The sequence below is a fragment of the Lucilia cuprina genome, chromosome 5, assembly GCF_022045245.1.
Source record: "Lucilia cuprina isolate Lc7/37 chromosome 5, ASM2204524v1, whole genome shotgun sequence".
NCBI classification, from domain to species: domain Eukaryota; kingdom Metazoa; phylum Arthropoda; class Insecta; order Diptera; family Calliphoridae; genus Lucilia; species Lucilia cuprina.
The window spans coordinates 288,262-307,824 of record NC_060953.1 but is presented as its reverse complement, the minus strand read 5'-3'; the positions used below and the strand labels follow the sequence as shown (position 1 = coordinate 307,824).

Here is a 19,563-nt window from a genome sequence, read left to right as displayed (position 1 = left end):
TTTTAAGTATTTCATATAATTTTATAAATTTTCAAACTACTTACGACGTTAAAGTGATTTTTTTGCTTTGAATGTCAAAAAATAATTTTTTGTTTGAATTATGTCAATTTTAACAATTCTTATCTTCTTCTTAAATTGCAAATATTATTTATTAATTCAAATAAATATTAGAAATGTTAAGTTCTTTTCAAGAATTAAGAATTTTCCCCATTTTTGTAATTACTCTAATTTGTGTAATTAAGATTGGCAACACTATGTCAAATGCAACGCTGTGACAAGTGAAAATACGAAGAGAAATAGTCAAAAACTTTTCAGAAAAATTCTTCTACTTAAAACTTGGCATTTTTTAATATATTCATTTTAAGCGAATAAAAATAAAAAAGGTTCGTTACAATTAATGGTTAAATCAATATAAAGTGCCAAAAATGTGTTTAAATAAACAATAAAAGATAAAATTAATTTTTTGTTGTTTCTATTTGAAACAACTCTGATTTTGTATTTTTCTTTTGCCATTATTTTCTTATAGATGAAATAAAGTTTGTGTGTAATTTTTGTATTTCGTTTTATTTTCATTTTATGTTTTTGCTTAGTAGAGGCTTTGGGTGTTGCGGAATTTTTTTGTGTGATTTTTTTTATAAACGGTACGGTGCGATACAAATTTGTGAAAAGAAAAAAAAGAGACCTTTTTGGTGTGGCTCCCATTTGATTGTTGTCTAATTATATATATTTTTATCAGAAATTATCTTTAGTGAAGAATAGAAAATTCTTATAAGTAAAACAATCCTGAAAAATTTACCAGAAAATAATAAAAAGTAATATTAAAAGTGCTTGAAAAACAAAGAGAAAAAAACAAATTAAAATTTCTTAAAAAGTGGTCAGTGAAACGATTGATATTTTTGGTATGTTGCTGTCTGTCGCTGCTATTTGGAAAAACTAGCAATCGCTTTAGAAACTTGTTAAACTTGTTGTATTTTAACAAAAATTGATGAAATTTCTACAAGCTTATGTTGTTATTTTATTTGGATATTTTATATTTTTCAAATGAGTAGAGTTATCATTTAAATTAATTTTTACAAACATTTTAATTCTATGCGTATTATTATGTAAGCTTATGGCTAGGCGACTGGGTTACAATATTAGTTGGAATCTGAATGAAGTAACTGGCAAAAATAAATATAATAATATCAAGTTGTTCTTTATCTGTATGATAAAGATTCTTAGCGCCAAGTAGGTACAGGGGTTCATTTAAGATTATTTAAAAGGGGGTATCTTTTCTCAATAACAGCAATAAAATATTAAATAAAAGATAGTAGTTATTGTATCCAAGTGATACACTTCGAAATCACTTTATCTGATTTCTGTTTGCTTCTGATAATTAATGTATTTGTTCCAATTGTTTTACTCACAAATATAGTAAAATTAATTAAAATTATACTTATATGCCGTTACTGATAGTTGTATTTGAAACTGAAACTCATAAAATAAATAAACTCAGATATGTAATACCTATATGTATCCCAAACATGTAGTCAATATTTAATACAAAAACTATAAATTAGCGAAAATTGTTGTTTACTTTCATTAAAGCGATCAACCCAAAATTTACATTTGCTTGTGTTTTTTTTTTCTTCCGACTATGAGTGAGTATTTGGATAGAGCTAACACTTGATAGACATTCAATTTTTTTTACTAGTATGTAATATATTTTTTAAAATAATAATTATTTGCAACAACGTTAAACATTCAATAAACAATAATTTATGATATTTTTATATTTTTTAGAAAAATGTCGCACCACAGCGATGATCAATTATTAGAAGCTGGCAGTGATTCCTTTTGGGAGCCTGGAAATTATAAAAGAACTACAAAACGCATAGAAGATGGCTATAAGTAAGTTAAAACCTAAACATTTCTAGTGTTAATGCTTAAAAAAAATCAATATATAATGTGTAATGTGGTATTATATACAATTTTAGACTTTGTAACGACTTGCAACAATTAATACAAGAGAGAGCAGATATTGAAAAATCCTATGCAAAAAGCTTACGAGCATGGTCGAAAAAATGGGGTGAACTGATAGAAAAAGGTAAATAACTAAAAATACATTATTATTTGAAAACACACTAATGTCGCGATTAACTTATTTTTCTTTAACCAGCATTCTTTAAAATCACTTTCCCTTCCCTTTGCCCCCTTTGCCCCGTCCATCTATTCACTCCTAACAATTCGCACACGTTCAAATGTTTAAAAAGTTCTCACTCTCTCCCTTTGTTTCTCTAATGTTTTGTTAAATATAAGTTTATTTCTATTGACCACAATTAATAAGTCATCGTCGTTAGTTCTGTTGGTCGTTTTGTTATTTAGTATAAACTTATCGAGTTTATGTGGGGCTCTGTCAAAAATACCTTACAAGTAAATAATATACTCATCAGTGCTATTTTCAAAATAATTTTTTCTATAAAATTAACACGTTCGTCATCAACATTATTATTATTATCATCTTTATTAATATATTGCAAAAAGCAGTGAAATGATAGATCTACTAAAAGAGAATATTGCTTTAGACATTATAAGTAGTATTAGTTTGTTTACATCTCTCTTCTCGAGTTTTACTTAAAAACATGTTAAATAAAAAGTGCCAGCAATAATATTTTTGTCTTACACATACCTATAATAAATACATATTTGTCTTTTGAGTCTGTTGTTGTTACTAGCTGTTTTTATAACTTTCGTGTATATTTTGTCAAGTTTCGATTTAATTTTTTTTTTACTTCTAGTTTGTTTTTTTATTTGCCCATTTATATGGGTCACGTTTTTTCTTTTGCTGTTATTTTAGAAGTAGTAAATAGTGTACACATACCTTAAAATACTGATCTTGAATATACAAAATATATAACCACCCTTACCCTTGCCATTTCCTGACGTTAGTATTACCAACTTAAACATACATATGTATAAAACTTTATAAAATAATTTCAATTTTGATATATACTATTATTAAAATTCAAAAAAGATTAGATATGCTTTTGAATAGTTAAAATATTTTGTACTAATCTCAGAATAATATGATTATTATATTTGAATTTGTTTGTAGTCATGTTTTTGTTGTTGCTATTTATAAATCAATGATTTTAGGTTTTAAAAATTTTATACAAAATTAAAATTCAAAACGCATCATTTAGGTTGCGTCATATTTGTTTGCGAATGGCAAGACAGCCATGCTCAGTGTACAATAATATGAATGAATGCATAACAGCTATTGATAGTACAAGTTATTTTTTAGCAATTGTTGTAGCTACAAAACACAAATTTCAAAATCATTTACAGCTGTAGTTGTTTCCTCTCCTGTAATCATTTTTTAGACTATTTGCAAAAATGCTTTTCACCTAGCCTTGCAATTACTTGTTTGTACATTTATTCACTGTGCTCATGTCTTCTATCAAACAATATTAGTTTTAATTTACATACATATTAACATTATTATTTTTATTTAAATGAGAATAGTGTAGGTTTATTATAATATTCTCCTAATAATTTTTTATAATTGTAAGAAACCTATGTAAGGTACAGAAACTTCGGCGAAATGTCCAAAAATATTGTTGCCTCTCTTTTGACGCTACAAGTATTTATATTATTTATATGTCTTTCATCTACATACATATGTTTATTTACATAGAAAAGGTTTCAAAAATCGATGATACCTACATATGCTTTAATGCAAGTTGCACCCCTTTCTTTTCGAAGAGAGCACCGCTTCTACAAAAATTTAAGATGAAAGTAATACTAGCATTTGTTGTTGGTAAAATGACAGGGTATGACTGTTGGAGCTTATAGACATGGTACTTAGGGTATGCATATTGTTTGTAATTTTATGGGATGGTTGACCGTTTTAAATACCACAGCTAATGAGATATAAGTTTATATACATATGTAGTACATACAACAAATCAACATGCAGATATTTTCTTCTTTAAAAAATAAGTGTATATTATAAAGACAAAATCCAAAATTAAAATCCACGATAATTTTTTTTATCAGGTCCAGAATATGGTACTACGGAGGCTGCCTGGAAGGGCGTTCTTACCGAATCAGAACGCATTTCAGATGTACATATGAAAATTAAAGAAAATCTTTGCAGTGACGTAAGTTCACAAATAAAATCATGGCAAAAGGACAACTATCACCACACTCTAATGCAAATCAAAGAGCGCAAAGATATGGAAGATCTATTTAAGAAGGCTCAAAAATCGTGGGCTAAACTACTGGCTAAAGTTGAAAAAGCCAAGGCTGAATATCATGCTGCTTGCAAGACAGAAAAAAGTGCCACGAATCAAGAACGTAATGCCACCGCCGATAGTTCATTATCACCCGATCAGGTATATACAAAAACCTTACAGACATTAAAAAATTGGTAAATTATGGGCACTTATATTTGTTTTCGGAATTATTATAAGTTTAAGAAGTTTGATAAAATATTTCTTCTTATCTTTATATAATGTTTATGCTTGGTAAACAATATTACATACTAATTTTACGCATAAATTTAGAAAGATGACTCGTTTGACAAACAGTTTATTTTTTTTACCATTTTAGAAAATACATAATTATTATTTTTTAATATATTTTTTAAATGATCTCATTCAAAGATTTACTAATTATTTTTGGTTGTAGGTAAAGAAGATGCATGATCGTGTACAGAAAACTAAGGATCAAGTGCAAAAGTGTCGTGAAAAATATGAACAAGCCATTGCTGAAATAACCAAATATAATTCTGTGTACATAGAGGATATGACTTCGGTATTCGAAAAGTGCCAAACAATGGAAAAGACACGTTTGCAATTCTTTAAAGAAGTTTTATTTAACTTACATGCTGTTCTTGATCTTACAAAGGTACCAAGGTAATTATCTAACTTAATACATTTACATCTTGGATATATGGGATATAAGGTAATATGTATATTAATTTTATTTAAACAGCTTACCGCAAATTTACGAAGAGTTTTATCATACTATAAACAATGCCGATCATCAAAAGGACTTGAAGTGGTGGTCAAACAATCATGGTGTTAACATGGCTATGAATTGGCCCGCATTTGTGGTAAATATTATTGAAGGTTTTGTTGTGAATATAATATACAATACATTTCGTTACTACACGGTTAAATGTAGGAATATACAGAAGAATTCCGCGATATAGCTAAGGGAAGCAAGTCTAAAGAGGCATTACCAGCAGCCCCTATAACATTGATTAACCAAAGGCCTGTTAATGAAGATTTGCATGTAAGTAATTATCATTATCAATGTTGTAGAGAGTAAAATGTAATTATTGTTATTTTTTTTTCGCAGGAATATTCGGGTTCATCTAGTTTGAAGAAATCAAATAATACGTCTTCTACATTGAAATCGACTGGAAAACAACAGCAGCCAGACTCTTCAGCTACCTCTCCCACATCAATAGCAGCAACCACAACAGCGTCGTCAGTGGGGCCTACAACGACAAGTAAAACTAATACAAATGCCCATAATCGTAATTCAAGCGTAACGTAAGTATTATTGTCATTTATTTATTTAAGTATTCAACATTTAAAGCCCCTCACTAACTACCAAACTAATCCTCACTCATATTAATTTCATTTCGTTGCGCATTTAGTAATGGCAAATCAAATTCTACTGAAGCAAATCCCTTCGAAGAGGAAGAAGAATGGGACGAGGGTGACAATGTTTTAGTGGATAATGGTGAACCTGGTGTTCCCGTTAAGGCGTTATACGATTACGAAGGAGCTGAAAGTGATGAATTAACATTTAAGCAAGGTAATCGTCTAGTCTATTGCCACTATAGAATGTTATTTTACAACTTGTTTTAAATACTCGTTACAGGAGATGTTTTTGAGAAATTAGAAGATGAAGACGAACAAGGTTGGTGTAAGGGACGTATGAATGGCCGGGTTGGCTTGTATCCCGCCAATTATGTTGAGCTTATACACGCGTAAATAGCACTGACATTTCCTGAAACCTTCTACCGTTGTATAATCCTAGCTCTATCGCCCTTTCGTCTCATCTTTTACAAGAAATGAACAACATTATTCACAAGAATATATAAATATCTGTTTTTATATAGAAAAGCAATAGATATGTATTTGTTTAGCATTTATTAAGTATTAATTGAAAACTTAATATATTATAATCGTTATTCTATTTGTCATTTACACATTGTCCGACTGGCCATTGGTTTTTTTTTTACCAAAAAATCGAACGAATCAAAATAGATTTTTGAAGCAATGTATCCTGTTAACAAGATAATCCAAAAAGTATCATTATATTAACCATCTTTTAGTTTACATTACTTTCCTTTTCAAAATATTAACACAAAAAAAACCAAATGAAATTTTTTAGGGAATTAAAACATGAAAAATGAACCATTGTTTTTTTTTTAATTTAAAAATATTTTATGTGTGTTTCAAACCCACTTATAATTTAAAAAAATAAAATTCAAATAACTAATAATTATAAAATATTATACTCTTTTTAATAAATTTCAAATTAAACACAAAGCAATATACATACATAAATGTATACAAACTTTTATTAAATATGTTGTAAAGGAAAATATTAAAATTATATATAAAAATATATAATGTTATTGAGCATTTTGTAGTAAAAAGCTAAAATTCTGAGAAATGAAGAAAACCAGACAAATTATAAGTGAATTATATTAAAAGGACCCCGTTTATATGTTTTACTAGTGAGTATTTGTAATTTATTTAACTTATATTTAAAGATAAATAAAATTAAAATCATTAAATTACGATAATTATATTATTAAAATAACATAAATACTATATTAACAAAAAAAATATTTAAAATAAAAGCAAATTTTTAATGAAGAAGAATATATGTATGTATGTTTATATCAGTTCTGCAACAGCATCATTGTAGTACAAGTACCATAATTTACTTTCAACATTGCAAAACTGACTTAAGTTTTTCCGACGATCCAGTTTAAAATACCTTTGTTCCATATCTACGCGACACAAACGCGGCAGGCAACAACAGGGTATTGTCAAATATCGTTTAGCCACTTTCGATAACTCTTTGTAGTTATCAGATTTCTGATGCCACCATAAAGCAGGTGATTGGTCTAAATCCAAACACTGCTCTGTTTGATATTGTTCAAACTCCAAATCTAAGTTTGTTTTTAAATCTGCATTAATATCGGTATTTGTGAACGTAACGTCACGTTTAAAAAATGACTTTAAACCTTTAAACAAAAAGATTTTTTTAATTAACTGCATTTGTAAAAACTAATGTATGTATATTTTATTTAAAGAATAGGTCCAAATAACTTAATGGACTACTTACTACTACATTTCCGAGCGCTTATCGAAGAATCGGTGGAATTCTGTTCAGTCTTAACATTTTGTGTCTTATTTATATAGAAAACTTGTAAAATATGTTTAAAACGTTTGTGTACTTGAGATTTAATATTGGTTATGTCGAAGCTTGATTCCTGAAGAGCAAAGTCACGATGAAATCTCGTGTCAAAAAATGTGGCTTCATTAAGAAAACTTTGTACCATTACTCTAATCAATCGGCATGCATAATAATTGAGAATGTTAGTATTAAAATTGCATAAAGAGCAGTTCACACATACCTTTCATATAACTCTTTTTCCAATATCTTCTGTATCTTAAATATTTTTACAGATTCTTCATGATTTATGGAACTAAAATGTTCTTCAAACAATTTTATAATCAACGGACGCACTAGTGTACACAAAGGCAAATGTTCGTCCGTAATTATATCCAATGCCATCTGTTAATTGAAAATAACATAAGGTTTTTTTTTAATTATTTATTAGTATCCCATATAATTCAAACGATGGATAATAAGGTAAAAGAAGTAATTATGGAAAAGATCTTAATGGGTATTTTGGTTTTCCCTGTGTACAGAAAAGATGTTAAATCCCAACCATACAAATTTTGATTCTAGTTTTTTTTTTTGCATCGTTTAAGATATTTTAGTAAAACTATGTCTTTTTCTCGGGATTATTTTTTTTTTGTCCAAATATTCTTCATTTTTACAAACCTTTAATGGTTTAAGGTATTCAAAAGATTCCCTAAATTCGGCCCATTTTTCAAATTGTTTATTCTTAAATATATGGTCCAAAAAATTCAATCTATTCCAATGACATCGTGGTCGAAGAAAGGACTTCATTTGTTGGGTTTGCTGTAAGAAAAAACTTTAACGTAATATCGTAACTTTATAAAAACTTTATAAAATTTACACTTGCATTTTCAAGCATTTGCTTTAAAAATGTTTGGTAGTCCTCCGAAAAATCGCTTTGTTCAAAAATTTTGTGCAAACAACTTGTTAGCATAGATTCTAAACATTCTATTAATGGCAAATCTAAAAATGGCGATAAATGAGTTCAAATAGATATTCTTACATGTATGTAGGTTTCTACCAACCCAGACATTTTGTAAACTCTAAAAGACAATCATTAACATTATCTAAGCAGGGTACCACCACACCGCAACAATTTTTAAGATCTAGATCTATTAAAAGGTCGGAGATATTGATAGGTTTGGTGCAAATTGTGCTGCTTATATATAGAATGCTGATTAAATCCATCTGGCTGTCACTTATATAGTTAAAATATATATGTAGGACGTTCTGGCCATCATTGTCCTGGTAAGTTTCTACACTTAAAGAATATGGTTGAATTTGTGATATACGAACCACATGAGCAGTGACTACTTGATTGGTGTTTACAAAACGCATTTCTATAACTTCCATTACACGCTTAACGGTGTCATGATCAAGCTTCACACCAGTCAACTGCTGATTGTATTTACAAAAACCATTGTTCTCTAATGTGTCCAACGGCAAAAGATCTGCTTGTACCATATCTGCTAGCATTATATCCATGGAGTGCAGCTGTTGTTCTTGCTGGTCATGTAGTTCAACATCAGTGTATGTAAATATTTCCTCATTTTTAGTCACATTCACATTTTCAGCATTTGCCAAACTGTCTTCGGCGGCTTCTGCTGCTTCCTCTCCATTTGCTGGAGCAAAAGTAATGTAATCTGTACTTTGTATTTCCACATCTACCACTTTACTTATCATAGAATTAGAATTATTTTCACTCTGAATATTACATGCACGAGTTTCCATATTGGAACAATATTCGGGTATCGTTAAAAATGTTTCAACAAAATTTCCCGTTTCCCCACTGCGCCGTCTTTTGATGTTAGCACTATTATTTACACTATTACTATTAACATTTTTTGGATCACAAATTATCACTCTTTCTTTGGTCATAGTTATTTGTTCTTCAGCATTTAAATCCTGTTTTGGAACCAAGTCACTCGATGCTGTTACAATTTTTTGAAATATTTCAACATGTTTGGACATTAAATGTGTCCTCAAGTTGGAGGTATTCTTGTTGTAAGCAATGGCAGTATTGCAAATAGTACAAACAATTTTTTGCCGCGTAAGTATATTGTTACCACTGTCTGAGGGGAAACCAAAATATTTCCAATAAGGGCTTCGCATTGAAGATGGTACCACCGTTCGTGTGTACTCTATTTGTTCCATAGTTTTTGGAATAACTTTTTTTTTATTATTTTTTAGTTAAAAAAAATATGAACAATCACAATAAGTTGATAACAAAAAAAATGTTTTTGTTATGACACTTAAATGTTCATTGAAAACTTGGAAAAGACTGGAAAGGGAATTTTTCAGCAAGCCAAACGATATTATATCGATATTGTACTAAAATTTAGTGACTAAAAAGTACCCTTCCGTATGATTTTACAAAGAAATTGTAATATGGTAAAATACAAAAAAACTGAAAACCATAGAACCACAGATAGTCTATGCATAGAACTTTTATCATACTGACAACAGTAAACAATGACAACGCTGTCAATAATAATATTAAGAAATATGACGTTATAATTATATTATTGCAGGCGGCTAATAAAATTATTTTTTTATTCGTCTAAGTCTTCTATCTATTTATATACATATGTACATATATAAAAATTAATGTGTGTTTGTATGGTTGAACGTTAAAGATAGATAGGTAGAACCGATTTTCTTGAAAATTTCACAGCGTATTCCTGTAGATAGTAGGATGCCTTTTATTTTGAAATTTCAAGTGGGAGCTACGTCCATATTAAGAAAATATAAAATCAGTATACCTATTTGAGATAATATGTATAACAGTTGGAGTACTCAAATTTTGTCGGAGTGTCAATATGATTATTTAGGATTAGGCGACGTGGCACCCACATGAATTAAATAGAAAAATTCTTATATATAAGAAACTATTAGGCACCGCATACACATACATACACACATACATAAATTTTGTCGGAGTGTCAATATGATTATTTAGGATTAGGCGACGTGGCACCCACATGAATTAAATAGAAAAATTCTTATATCTAAGAAACTATTAGGCACCACATACACATATGAATAAATAAAAAACTTCGTATAGGTATCTTGTAAACTGTTAGAAAATTCGAACTAGCAATAATTTGCTTGAAAACTTTTATATGTAACATATTGTTATTCTGAAAAACAATATATCATTTTGAATTTTCAAAATTGTTAAGTATTTTTTATGTATACTAGAGGATTAAACAAACAATATTGTGTATCCCAAGGCATTAAAATAACAATTATTTTGTATGAATAAAAGTCTATATAAATAAAATATATTGTCATCAAATGAAATTATAATAAACCCTTAAATTGCATAATTTAATAACTAATTTTTTTATTTAATTTTGATTGTGGTAGCGAAGCACACCGGGTATTGGATTGTTCTCTTATAAAAAAATAATAAAAGCAGAAAAACAAACGAATTTAATGTATTGAAAATTGTTATTATTAAAGCGAATAATCAAATATAATATAACAAAATACCTAATGTTGTTTTTAAACTAATAATTTAAATAAATTTAATTTAAATCTCATGTTTCTAGAAATTTCGGGGAATCACATAATTTGTAGTATACATACGCATACCTAACAAGGTACTTTAAAGTAACCTTGTCAACCGTTTCAAATCGGCGTTTAGTCGCCGCGGAACTATATTTAGTTGCTTGAGCCGCCGAAACATGCGGCCCAAGTCGCCTTAATAATTTTAATGTTTTTCTTTGGATATTAACAAGGCTATAGACTGTAAGACCAATTATTTTTGGTTCTGTGACATAAAACATAATGATTTATTATTGGTCCATTTATATTTTGAAAAAACATACAAGATTTTTAAGAACTTAAGGATATATGTTACAACCTATATTTTATAATTTTCAATATTCCCGATCTGTATATTCGTCGCTACATTTTTGATATGAATGTGATAATTTTAATGCATATATTTATTTCGATGAAAATATTTTTTTTTAATTTATTTATATGTTTTTCTTATTTTTTTAATTGTTTGCAATAAGTTGTATCGAAACTAGTACGATCACATTTTTTAAATTATGTAATTATATTTTGCCCATTGATTTCATATTCATATTTAAAATAAAATGTAAACTAATTACATACTTTTCAATTTACTATGAAAATATTGGTGATAGTAGACATTTTTATGTGGCACGTTGCCGATTAAATTATGAATAACGTCGACATTGCACTTCATTGCGGGCGGCCACTGAAATTTAATTTTTCATAACTTTGTAGTTTTCTTAAAGAAATAAAGAATTGCAAACATCGAAATTATAAATAAATAATTTTTTAATAATTTTATATTTACTTTCTGAGCTATCAAGCAGTAAATAAAAATAAAATCCTTAACGCGAAATGGGAAAGAAAAATAGTGAGTTTATTTGTTTTTATAGGAATTATTGGACACTTAATATTTTATATTGCATCGCAATTAATTTTCAGAGTATAAAAAGGATGAAAGTGCACCACCACAACAACAGGCACAGAATCCTCAAGGAGGTAAATCTAATTAAATATACACCAATGTATGTATGTGAAATATGCAAATATGTAGATATAAATTATAAAATATTTTAATTTTGCAACATCAGTTTTCGTGGGGAAATCACACAATTTAATTTTGTCTTTCGGTATAGTATAAGTGAATTTCACAATAGGTATAAACAGTACATATTGTACATAGATGTATGTATATTGTATTTTAAATATACATAAATCATTAAGATGTTTAAATTGTTTTTAAAATAGGTAATTATCTGATAATTTAAAGTTCTTCTAAGTATGTGTTTAAGATCTACACATATGTATATTATATGCATTTAATACCAGCTGCAATATATGTACATACATATTTATGTATTTAGATATATCTATTTTATTACACTATTGTTAGGTAGACATTCAAAAAGTTCGTAGGTGTTTAAAGAGTTTTTTTTAATTCTTTGTTATAAAAACCTCAACAAGGTGCTGGAGGTAGTGGACAGCAGAAGCAACAGCAAAAACCACAAGAAGGTGTTGGAGGACAGCCGCAGCAACAGCAAAAACTTCAACAAGGTGCTGGAAGTGGAGGAAAGTTGCAACAACAACAAAAGCCCCAACAAGCAGGCGGAGGACAGCCGCAGCAACAGCAAAAACTTCAACAAGGTGCTGGAAGTGGAGGAAAGTTGCAACAACAACAAAAGCCCCAACAAGTTGGTGGAGGACAGCCGCAGCAACAACAAAAGTCACAACAAGAGAGTGGAGGACAGTCCCAGCAAAAGCCTCAAGGTGCCTGGGGCGGAGGACAGCCTCAACAAGGTGCCTGGGGTGGAGGACAGCCGCAACAACAAACGGCTCAACAAGGTGCCTGGGGAGGTCAACAAAGAGGAACAGAGCAACAACGAGGTCCCAGTCAGCAACAATGGAGGAATCAACCAGGCGGTAATAATCAACAAGGTGAAAGAGATCAACAACGTCGTGATAATAATCAACAAGGTGGTGGAAATCAGCTACAACGTGGTCCTAATCAACAACAAGGCGGAAGAGATCAACAACAACGTGGTTCAAATCAGCAACAAAGCGGAAGAGATCAACAACAACATGGTTCTCATCAACAAGGCGGTAGGGCTGATCAACAACGTGGTCCTAATCAACCACAAGGCGGAAGAGATCAACAACAACGTGGTTCAAATCAGCAACAAGGGTGGAGAGATCAGCAACAACGTGGTTCTCCTCAAAAAGTCGGTCAAGATCAGAAACAAGGAGAAGGTTGGAGTCAACAACGTGATCAAGGTCGTCAACATGGCCGAGGAGGTCGACCCGGACAAGTCCAACAGCAACAACACAGCGCAACGTTAAGTAAACAAATGGAACAACTAACGATTAGTGATGGTATATATAACTACTTAATTATGTACATATGTTTATAAGATATAATGCATGTACATCATTCTAGAAATTCCTCTACCACTTAAGGCGAAATCGTGTAATGGTATTGTTCGTGGAACTTTGGGAAAGCCTGGTGTTGTAGAAGTAAACTATTTGAAATTGGACTTGAAAGGTATGCCCAAAGAAGCATATCACTACGATGTAACCATCACACCCGATAGACCTAAAAAATTTTTACGGCCTGCATTTGAACAATGCAGGCGTGCAAAGTTTCCGAATATATTTTCGGCCTTTGATGGCATGAAAAATTGTTATACTTTGCAACGTTTGAATGTTCCTATCGACATTAAAATCGAAGTACGTAATTTAAACCTTAACTTAATTTTTCTAAAGCTTTATTAAATTAACAGGTACCCGATTCTAGTAATAGAATGAGAGAGATGCATGTAGAAATAAAGGAAACTGATAATTGTGTTGTAGACTTGGAAGCATTAAGAACGTAAGAATTTTGTCATATAATTAAATATAATGTGTTGAGGAATGTATCCTATTAATTTGTGAATTTAGCTACCAAAATGAAAGAGTTTCCGATAAACCCATGAGGGCTCTTCAAGTTTTAGAAGTTGTGCTAGCTAGTAACAATCACGACCGTGGTATTCGCGTAGGACGTTCATTTTTCCGCAGACCTTCAGATGCATACAATTTGCAGGACGGTTACGAAGCTTGGACTGGTCTGTATCAAGCTGCTATTTTAGGCGAACAACCACTTTTAAATGTAGACATTGCTCATAAATCCTTTCCTTGTGAATCAACTATAATTGATTATTTAAAAAATCAGCGCATTGATATTACTCGAGATATACGGCAAAATTATGCGGTTTTTAAAGACGTTTCCAATTATTTAAAAGGAATTAATATCCTCTATACACCGCCTAAATGTTTCGGGGCTTCTCCTAAACAATATAAATTAATTGAAGTTGGAGATCCAGCTTCCCAAAAAAAATTCAAAACTGATGACGGAAAAGAGATTACGGTGGCCTATTACTTCAGTTCTCGAGGTTACAATTTAACATATCCAAATCTTAATTGTTTAATTGTTGGCTCAACTGTACGACAAATCTCCTTGCCTATGGAGTTGTGTTCTATTCCCAGTGGTCAAGCACTAAACGTAAGTCTAGTAAACATGTGAAAATGCATGTGAAATTAATCTGAAAAATATTTCAGCGCAAGGATAAAGATAGACAAGTTCAGAATATGATACGTTATGCCGCCACATCTACTAACAGACGTAAACAAAAAATAATGGAACTATTAAGATATTTCGATCACAATGATAATCCAATAATAAGAGAGTTCGGTTTGCGAATTGGTTCGAATTTCATAAAAGTTCCAATGCGTCTGTTGCCAGCACCATATATGGAATATCTCCAAGGCCAAACTGTAACAACATTCAAAGGAGCATGGCGTATGGACGATATCAAAAATGTTAAATTCTTAATTACATCAAAACCACCTAATGGTCATAAATGGGCCATTCTATATGAAGAAAGCACAAACCATCGTGGTATCACATATCATGATCTCGAAACTTTTAAATCGAATGTGAGTACTACTTATGTATATGTACTAATATGACTTATAATTTTATTGAAAAAATTCCCTTAATTTTTCAGGTCATTAAAACATCGCAAAATCTTAATATGAATTTACAAAACACTGCAGAGATAAAAAGTTATAATTACCGCAATTTGGAGTCAATGCTTAAACAACTTGCTATAGAGAAATACGATCTGGTCAGTTTTATATTTATATATGTGATAATACATCTGCTAAAATCATAATTTGGAACACTTATCTTTTAAATATTTATAAATTTTGCATTTGTGTTCCATTTATTAACATTAAACTTTATTTTTAAGGTTTTTGTTGTCCTTTCTGACAGAGGCACGTCTTATTCTAAAATTAAACAAATCGCTGAATTGAGTATTGGCATTTTAACGCAATGTATCAAGGACAAGACAATCTTTCGAACTATTAAGGATCGAACCGTATTTTCCAACATTTTGCTTAAAGTAAATGGGAAATTGAACGGCACTAATCATAAAATTGCACAGGATAAAGATTCGAATTTACTCTCCCCTATAAAGAATGTTATGTACTTGGGAGCCGATGTAACACATCCCTCTCCAGATCAACGGCACATACCAAGTGTGGTTGGTGTTACTGCATCACATGACGCACATGGAGCTTGTTACAACTGCCAATATCGTCTTCAACGTTCCACTGTTGAAAACATCGAAGATATGGAGTCGATTGTTACTCGGCATTTGGAAGTTTATTACAAATATCAGAAAAGTTATCCTAGCCTTCTAATTTACTATCGCGATGGGGTATCAGATGGTCAGTTTCCTATAGTAGAACGCGAAGAAATCCGTGCCATTCGAAATGCTTGCAAGAAAAAGGTAAATTTACTGATTCGTAATTCCGTAATTCGTAAAATTAAGCATAACATGGTAATTTACAGGGCTGCAATCCTAAGATAACATGCGTTATAGTAGTTAAACGCCATCATACACGTTTCTTCCCAACAACCCAACCACAGCACGAAAGGGACTTTAACAATGTCCAAGCGGGCACTGTTGTCGATCAACACATCACCCATCCCAATGAAGTGCAGTTCTTCATGGTTAGCCACCAGTCCATACAGGGTACGGCTAGACCGACACGATACAATGTTATTCTTGATGAATCGAATTTTGATATAAATCTCTTGCAAAAGTTGACATATAATCTCTGTCATTTGTTTCCACGTTGTAATCGTGCTGTATCATATCCCGCTCCAGCATACTTGGCCCATTTGGTAGCATTCCGTGGTCGTGTTTACTTGGAAGGGTGAGATAAATTAAAACGAATACTAATACAATAATAATACAATATTTTACAAATATTTCAGAACTCAAAGATTTGATAGAAATTTGAACAGAGAATACGAAAATCGTCTAATCAAACCAGATTTTCTAAATAGAAATCCTATGTACTTCATCTAATGAGCAGAAGGATATGAAATAAACATTTACATACACATATTACTAACATTAATAAAAATAATAAATATTACATATTAACCTATTATGTTATGTGATACCGAAGTTCGATGTACAAAACTAAAATGGAAGCAAAAGCGTATTTCAATGTTTTCCATTTTATTTTGAAAAGCAACGAATTTTTAGGTACCTTAACGCAATAGCCACAAAAAATATATTTCGTTTTATTTCAAATTCAGTTAAAGAAATAATTTTAGAGAAAATGTGCACTAAAGTTTAATATCTTAAGCTCTGACTGTCCCTAAATGATGTAGAAAAATATTATATCATCCTTTGCGGATTATGTTCGCTTAAGGAATGACGGTATTTGGGAAATAATTTCAGAATCGCTGGATCTCAATCAGATAGAACATTGTCTAAAAAATAATAATAAAAAAAAAACTGAAGCAGAAACATGTTGATGAATAGCAAAATATTGGAACTGGGATAACCGAAATATTCGTGAGTTCGGGCCTGTTCGGAAATACATAATGCGCAGTTCGTTCGGAAATGCATCACATTTTTCAGTAAAAGTCTACGGATAAAAGCTACAGTTTTATTTGTATAAACATCGCAAACTATTCATCTGCAGTAATGCAATAATACCAGATATGGTTTTTCTGCGTCATTAGAAATTATTTGTGAAGTAGGTATTTTAAAATTAGAAATGTATATTCCTTAAAATCACATTTACATCGATTCGCTTGTAGTTTAATTATAAGGTTGAATAGAGAGAAAAATTATGTAGTTTTTGAGCACATCTAGTTGTGTTTTAACGTCCAAGTTAGGATAGTATGTAACTGTAATTTAATAATTTATGCAAGTTTCTCGAACATAAATTTTGATTAATTGTTCGTTGTATTGCGATTTGTCTTCGGTATAAATAGTACATAAAATTCTCTTTAAAAACTTATATTTAATAGATAATTAATCTACTTAGACACTTCTTGGTACAATTGTTTTTCACTTGGTATTGTGTTAGCTTTTGGAGCGGGGCGGAACTTTTGGTGTACGTCATTATTATAACCTTCACGATTTCGTGCAATTTCTATAGCAAGGAACTGAATGCGCACTACCAAAAGTGAGTTGTCAGGCGAAAATTCATCTGCTGAATTGGCCCGCATTAAGGTGCCATAGGAATAATCTTCCAACTTGTTAAACTTTTCGGCAAACTGACGCCATTCTTGTTTCGCAGCTGGAGATTTAAGAATATCATCTGTTAAAACATCGACTTTTAAATTTGGAAAGTCCTGTCGAAATGTTTGGTATATTTGGTCATCATATGGGGTCAGTTTGATGCATGAAGGGTGGACACTTGTAAGTAACTGCAATTTTTTACATTCGGTTTTAATAAATGCAATGTGCAGATAGCTGATCTATTACTTACATTAAAATACACTTCAGCATGATCCATAGCCTTTACTGCCCACAATTCCTCTACCAAACCATCATTTCCGAATTCATCTGCTGGTCGTGATAAAAGGGAAGCTCCTTGCTAAAATAAAAATGTTCACGAACATTATTTTTATTTTGATCATAATAATTTTACAAACCATCATCTCCATTTTAATATAGTATTTTTTATTTTATTTTAACAATTTTTAAGAATTAATTCTGGCACGTGTGATTAAATATGTATTTTTTTCTAATACTTTCTATTTCTTTTCTTTGTTTTTATTTGATTCCCTTTTAAAAACCAACAAGTGTCGAATGCTGAAGATAGGGGTTGCAGTTAACATGTTTGGAAAGCACTCTTGTTTTAATTTTGGTTTTTGTCGAAATTAAATAAATGGTTAGGAATATTAATTGTAAACCGAATAAATAATTGGTTATTTATATTGTTAAATTGTAATATAATCCCTGAAGATTAATTTTATTTTTATGAAAACCCTAAAAGTAATTTTGCACCTTATTTATATACTTGAAAATACAACTCGTTTGTTTTCGTTAAAAACAGTGTTGTGTTTGGTTTGACGTTTATAAAACTCAACGAAATGTTGTTTGACATCTTTTTACTTCCGACAGTGAAACTGTCAAATTCTTTCTTTTTCGTATTTTTACGATAGTTGTTTGGTGTAAGTTTTTTTCGAGTAGATTTTTTATCAAAAAACATCGTAATTAAACAAATTTTCAAAAATAAATTAATTCATGCAAAAACTAAATTAAACATTAAATTATGTTAAAGTGCAAAAATTTCCCTTTAATGTGTTGATGAAAATGTAAAATGTCGAAAATAAAGCGAGAATGCCGCAAGTGAAAATAAAAACGTAGCTAGCACCAGAGGCAAAATGTGAAAAATATGTAAATAAATATTTGAAAATAATGATACGGGACAGTGTGATTAATTAAAAGTGTTTGCAACATTTTCATTGACACTAAAAATATCGCACTTAACATAAAAAATACATTCATATGAATGACATTAACTAATAAAAGCATTTGTTTTTTGTTTGTTTTGTTTTAGTGAACACAACTAGAGCCGCCAACATGAAATTGAACAAGTTTGTAACCTCTTCTCGCAGAAAGAACCGCAAGCGCCATTTCCAGGCTCCTTCCCACATTCGTCGTCGTCTTATGTCTGCTCCTCTTTCCAAGGAGTTGCGTCAGAAGTACAACGTCCGTTCCATGCCAATCCGCAAAGACGATGAAGTCCAAGTGGTGCGTGGTCACTTCAAGGGCAACCAAGTTGGCAAAGTTGTCCAAGCCTATCGTAAAAAGTTCGTCGTTTACATTGAGAAAATCCAACGCGAAAATGCCAATGGCACCAATGTCTATGTCGGCATTCACCCCTCCAAGTGTTTGATTGTCAAATTGAAATTGGACAAGGACCGTAAGGCCATTTTGGAACGCCGCGGCAAGGGACGTTTGGCTGCTTTGGGCAAGGACAAGGGCAAATATACCGAAGAGACTGCCGCTCAGCCCATGGAAACTGCTTAAACAAGCAAACAAACTGTCTACCTTTAGTTATATAGTTGTGCTTCTACTGCTGTCAAATGGTTTGAACTCCTCTGCCGTTTTTCATTTAAATATCAAGACGAACGTGATTGTGAAGCGTTTTATTTTTTATTAAATAAAATTGGAAGTTTTATTTCTTTTTATTAAAGAAGATTTGTACATGTTTACTCATTATTATTAAAAGCTT

The 19,563-nt window shown here is 30.8% G+C and overlaps 5 protein-coding genes across 10 annotated transcripts; 3 read left to right on the top strand and 2 right to left on the bottom strand.

Annotated features, from left to right (window-relative positions):
* The first annotated feature begins 256 nt into the window (after positions 1 to 256).
* Positions 257 to 6,416, top strand: LOC111690867 (protein kinase C and casein kinase substrate in neurons protein 1). 3 transcript variants are annotated; one of them, XM_023453447.2, is made up of 10 exons: positions 257 to 383; positions 1,783 to 1,890; positions 1,977 to 2,086; positions 4,039 to 4,376; positions 4,672 to 4,898; positions 4,978 to 5,098; positions 5,170 to 5,280; positions 5,347 to 5,543; positions 5,651 to 5,811; positions 5,878 to 6,416. In XM_023453447.2, exons 2-10 carry the CDS (start codon positions 1,787 to 1,789, stop codon positions 5,988 to 5,990), a joined length of 1,482 nt encoding a protein of 493 aa, XP_023309215.1. In that variant the 5' UTR covers positions 257 to 383; positions 1,783 to 1,786; the 3' UTR covers positions 5,991 to 6,416. The 3 variants fall into 3 exon arrangements, with proteins under 3 accessions (XP_023309215.1, XP_023309225.2, XP_023309233.1); XM_023453457.2 differs by lacking the exon at positions 257 to 383 and adding an exon at positions 567 to 641; XM_023453465.2 differs by lacking the exon at positions 257 to 383 and adding an exon at positions 662 to 899.
* A 310-nt stretch (positions 6,417 to 6,726) lies between these two features.
* Positions 6,727 to 9,717, bottom strand: LOC111690950. Of its 2 annotated transcripts, none has more exons than XM_046952381.1 (6): positions 8,469 to 9,717; positions 8,291 to 8,406; positions 8,086 to 8,226; positions 7,652 to 7,812; positions 7,360 to 7,580; positions 6,727 to 7,258 (listed from the first exon to the last, which is right to left on the bottom strand). In XM_046952381.1, the coding sequence occupies exons 1-6, from the start codon at positions 9,595 to 9,597 to the stop codon at positions 6,906 to 6,908; spliced, it is 2,121 nt and encodes a 706-aa protein (XP_046808337.1). In that variant the 5' UTR covers positions 9,598 to 9,717; the 3' UTR covers positions 6,727 to 6,905. The 2 variants fall into 2 exon arrangements, with proteins under 2 accessions (XP_046808337.1, XP_023309333.2); XM_023453565.2 differs by having other exon boundaries at positions 8,285 to 8,406; positions 8,469 to 9,716.
* Positions 9,718 to 11,740: 2,023 nt separating this feature from the next.
* LOC111691018 (protein argonaute-2) lies at positions 11,741 to 16,595 on the top strand. 3 transcript variants are annotated; one of them, XM_046951277.1, is made up of 12 exons: positions 11,741 to 11,842; positions 11,914 to 11,970; positions 12,436 to 12,492; positions 12,583 to 13,341; positions 13,406 to 13,695; positions 13,749 to 13,837; positions 13,906 to 14,506; positions 14,563 to 14,940; positions 15,012 to 15,131; positions 15,258 to 15,800; positions 15,863 to 16,230; positions 16,292 to 16,595. In XM_046951277.1, the coding sequence occupies exons 1-12, from the start codon at positions 11,827 to 11,829 to the stop codon at positions 16,383 to 16,385; spliced, it is 3,372 nt and encodes a 1,123-aa protein (XP_046807233.1). In that variant the 5' UTR covers positions 11,741 to 11,826; the 3' UTR covers positions 16,386 to 16,595. The 3 variants fall into 3 exon arrangements, with proteins under 3 accessions (XP_046807233.1, XP_046807232.1, XP_023309411.2); XM_046951276.1 differs by having other exon boundaries at positions 12,436 to 12,525; positions 12,616 to 13,341; XM_023453643.2 differs by having other exon boundaries at positions 11,742 to 11,842; positions 12,436 to 13,341.
* Positions 16,596 to 17,317: 722 nt separating this feature from the next.
* On the bottom strand, positions 17,318 to 18,060 carry LOC111691001 (protein PBDC1). Its single transcript, XM_023453622.2, has 3 exons — positions 17,975 to 18,060; positions 17,809 to 17,916; positions 17,318 to 17,746 (listed from the first exon to the last, which is right to left on the bottom strand). The coding sequence occupies exons 1-3, from the start codon at positions 17,984 to 17,986 to the stop codon at positions 17,354 to 17,356; spliced, it is 513 nt and encodes a 170-aa protein (XP_023309390.2). The 5' UTR covers positions 17,987 to 18,060; the 3' UTR covers positions 17,318 to 17,353.
* A 366-nt stretch (positions 18,061 to 18,426) lies between these two features.
* On the top strand, positions 18,427 to 19,529 carry LOC111691218 (60S ribosomal protein L26). Its single transcript, XM_023453877.2, has 2 exons — positions 18,427 to 18,496; positions 18,886 to 19,529. Exon 2 carries the CDS (start codon positions 18,909 to 18,911, stop codon positions 19,356 to 19,358), a length of 450 nt encoding a protein of 149 aa, XP_023309645.1. The 5' UTR covers positions 18,427 to 18,496; positions 18,886 to 18,908; the 3' UTR covers positions 19,359 to 19,529.
* Positions 19,530 to 19,563: the final 34 nt, after the last annotated feature.

Excerpts from the sequence above, each read along its gene's own strand:
- LOC111690867 (XM_023453457.2), top strand. The coding sequence starts at position 577 with ATGTTTTTGCTTAGTAGAGGCTTTGGGTGTTGCGGAATTTTTTTGTGT. Across the intron at positions 4,377-4,671 it reads GTTCATTATCACCCGATCAG|GTAAAGAAGATGCATGATCG; the intron begins GTATATACAAAA and ends TTTTGGTTGTAG. Across the intron at positions 5,099-5,169 it reads TGAATTGGCCCGCATTTGTG|GAATATACAGAAGAATTCCG; the intron begins GTAAATATTATT and ends GGTTAAATGTAG.
- LOC111690950 (XM_023453565.2), bottom strand. The coding sequence starts at position 9,597 with ATGGAACAAATAGAGTACACACGAACGGTGGTACCATCTTCAATGCGA. Across the intron at positions 8,407-8,468 it reads AGAGTTTACAAAATGTCTGG|ATTTGCCATTAATAGAATGT; the intron begins GTTGGTAGAAAC and ends CGCCATTTTTAG. Across the intron at positions 7,581-7,651 it reads GAAAAAGAGTTATATGAAAG|AGTAATGGTACAAAGTTTTC; the intron begins GTATGTGTGAAC and ends CCGATTGATTAG.
- LOC111691018 (XM_023453643.2), top strand. Across the intron at positions 14,941-15,011 it reads TCGAAACTTTTAAATCGAAT|GTCATTAAAACATCGCAAAA; the intron begins GTGAGTACTACT and ends TTAATTTTTCAG. Across the intron at positions 15,801-15,862 it reads GAAATGCTTGCAAGAAAAAG|GGCTGCAATCCTAAGATAAC; the intron begins GTAAATTTACTG and ends GGTAATTTACAG.
- LOC111691001 (XM_023453622.2), bottom strand. Across the intron at positions 17,747-17,808 it reads ATGCTGAAGTGTATTTTAAT|TTACTTACAAGTGTCCACCC; the intron begins GTAAGTAATAGA and ends AAAAAATTGCAG.
- LOC111691218 (XM_023453877.2), top strand. The coding sequence starts at position 18,909 with ATGAAATTGAACAAGTTTGTAACCTCTTCTCGCAGAAAGAACCGCAAG.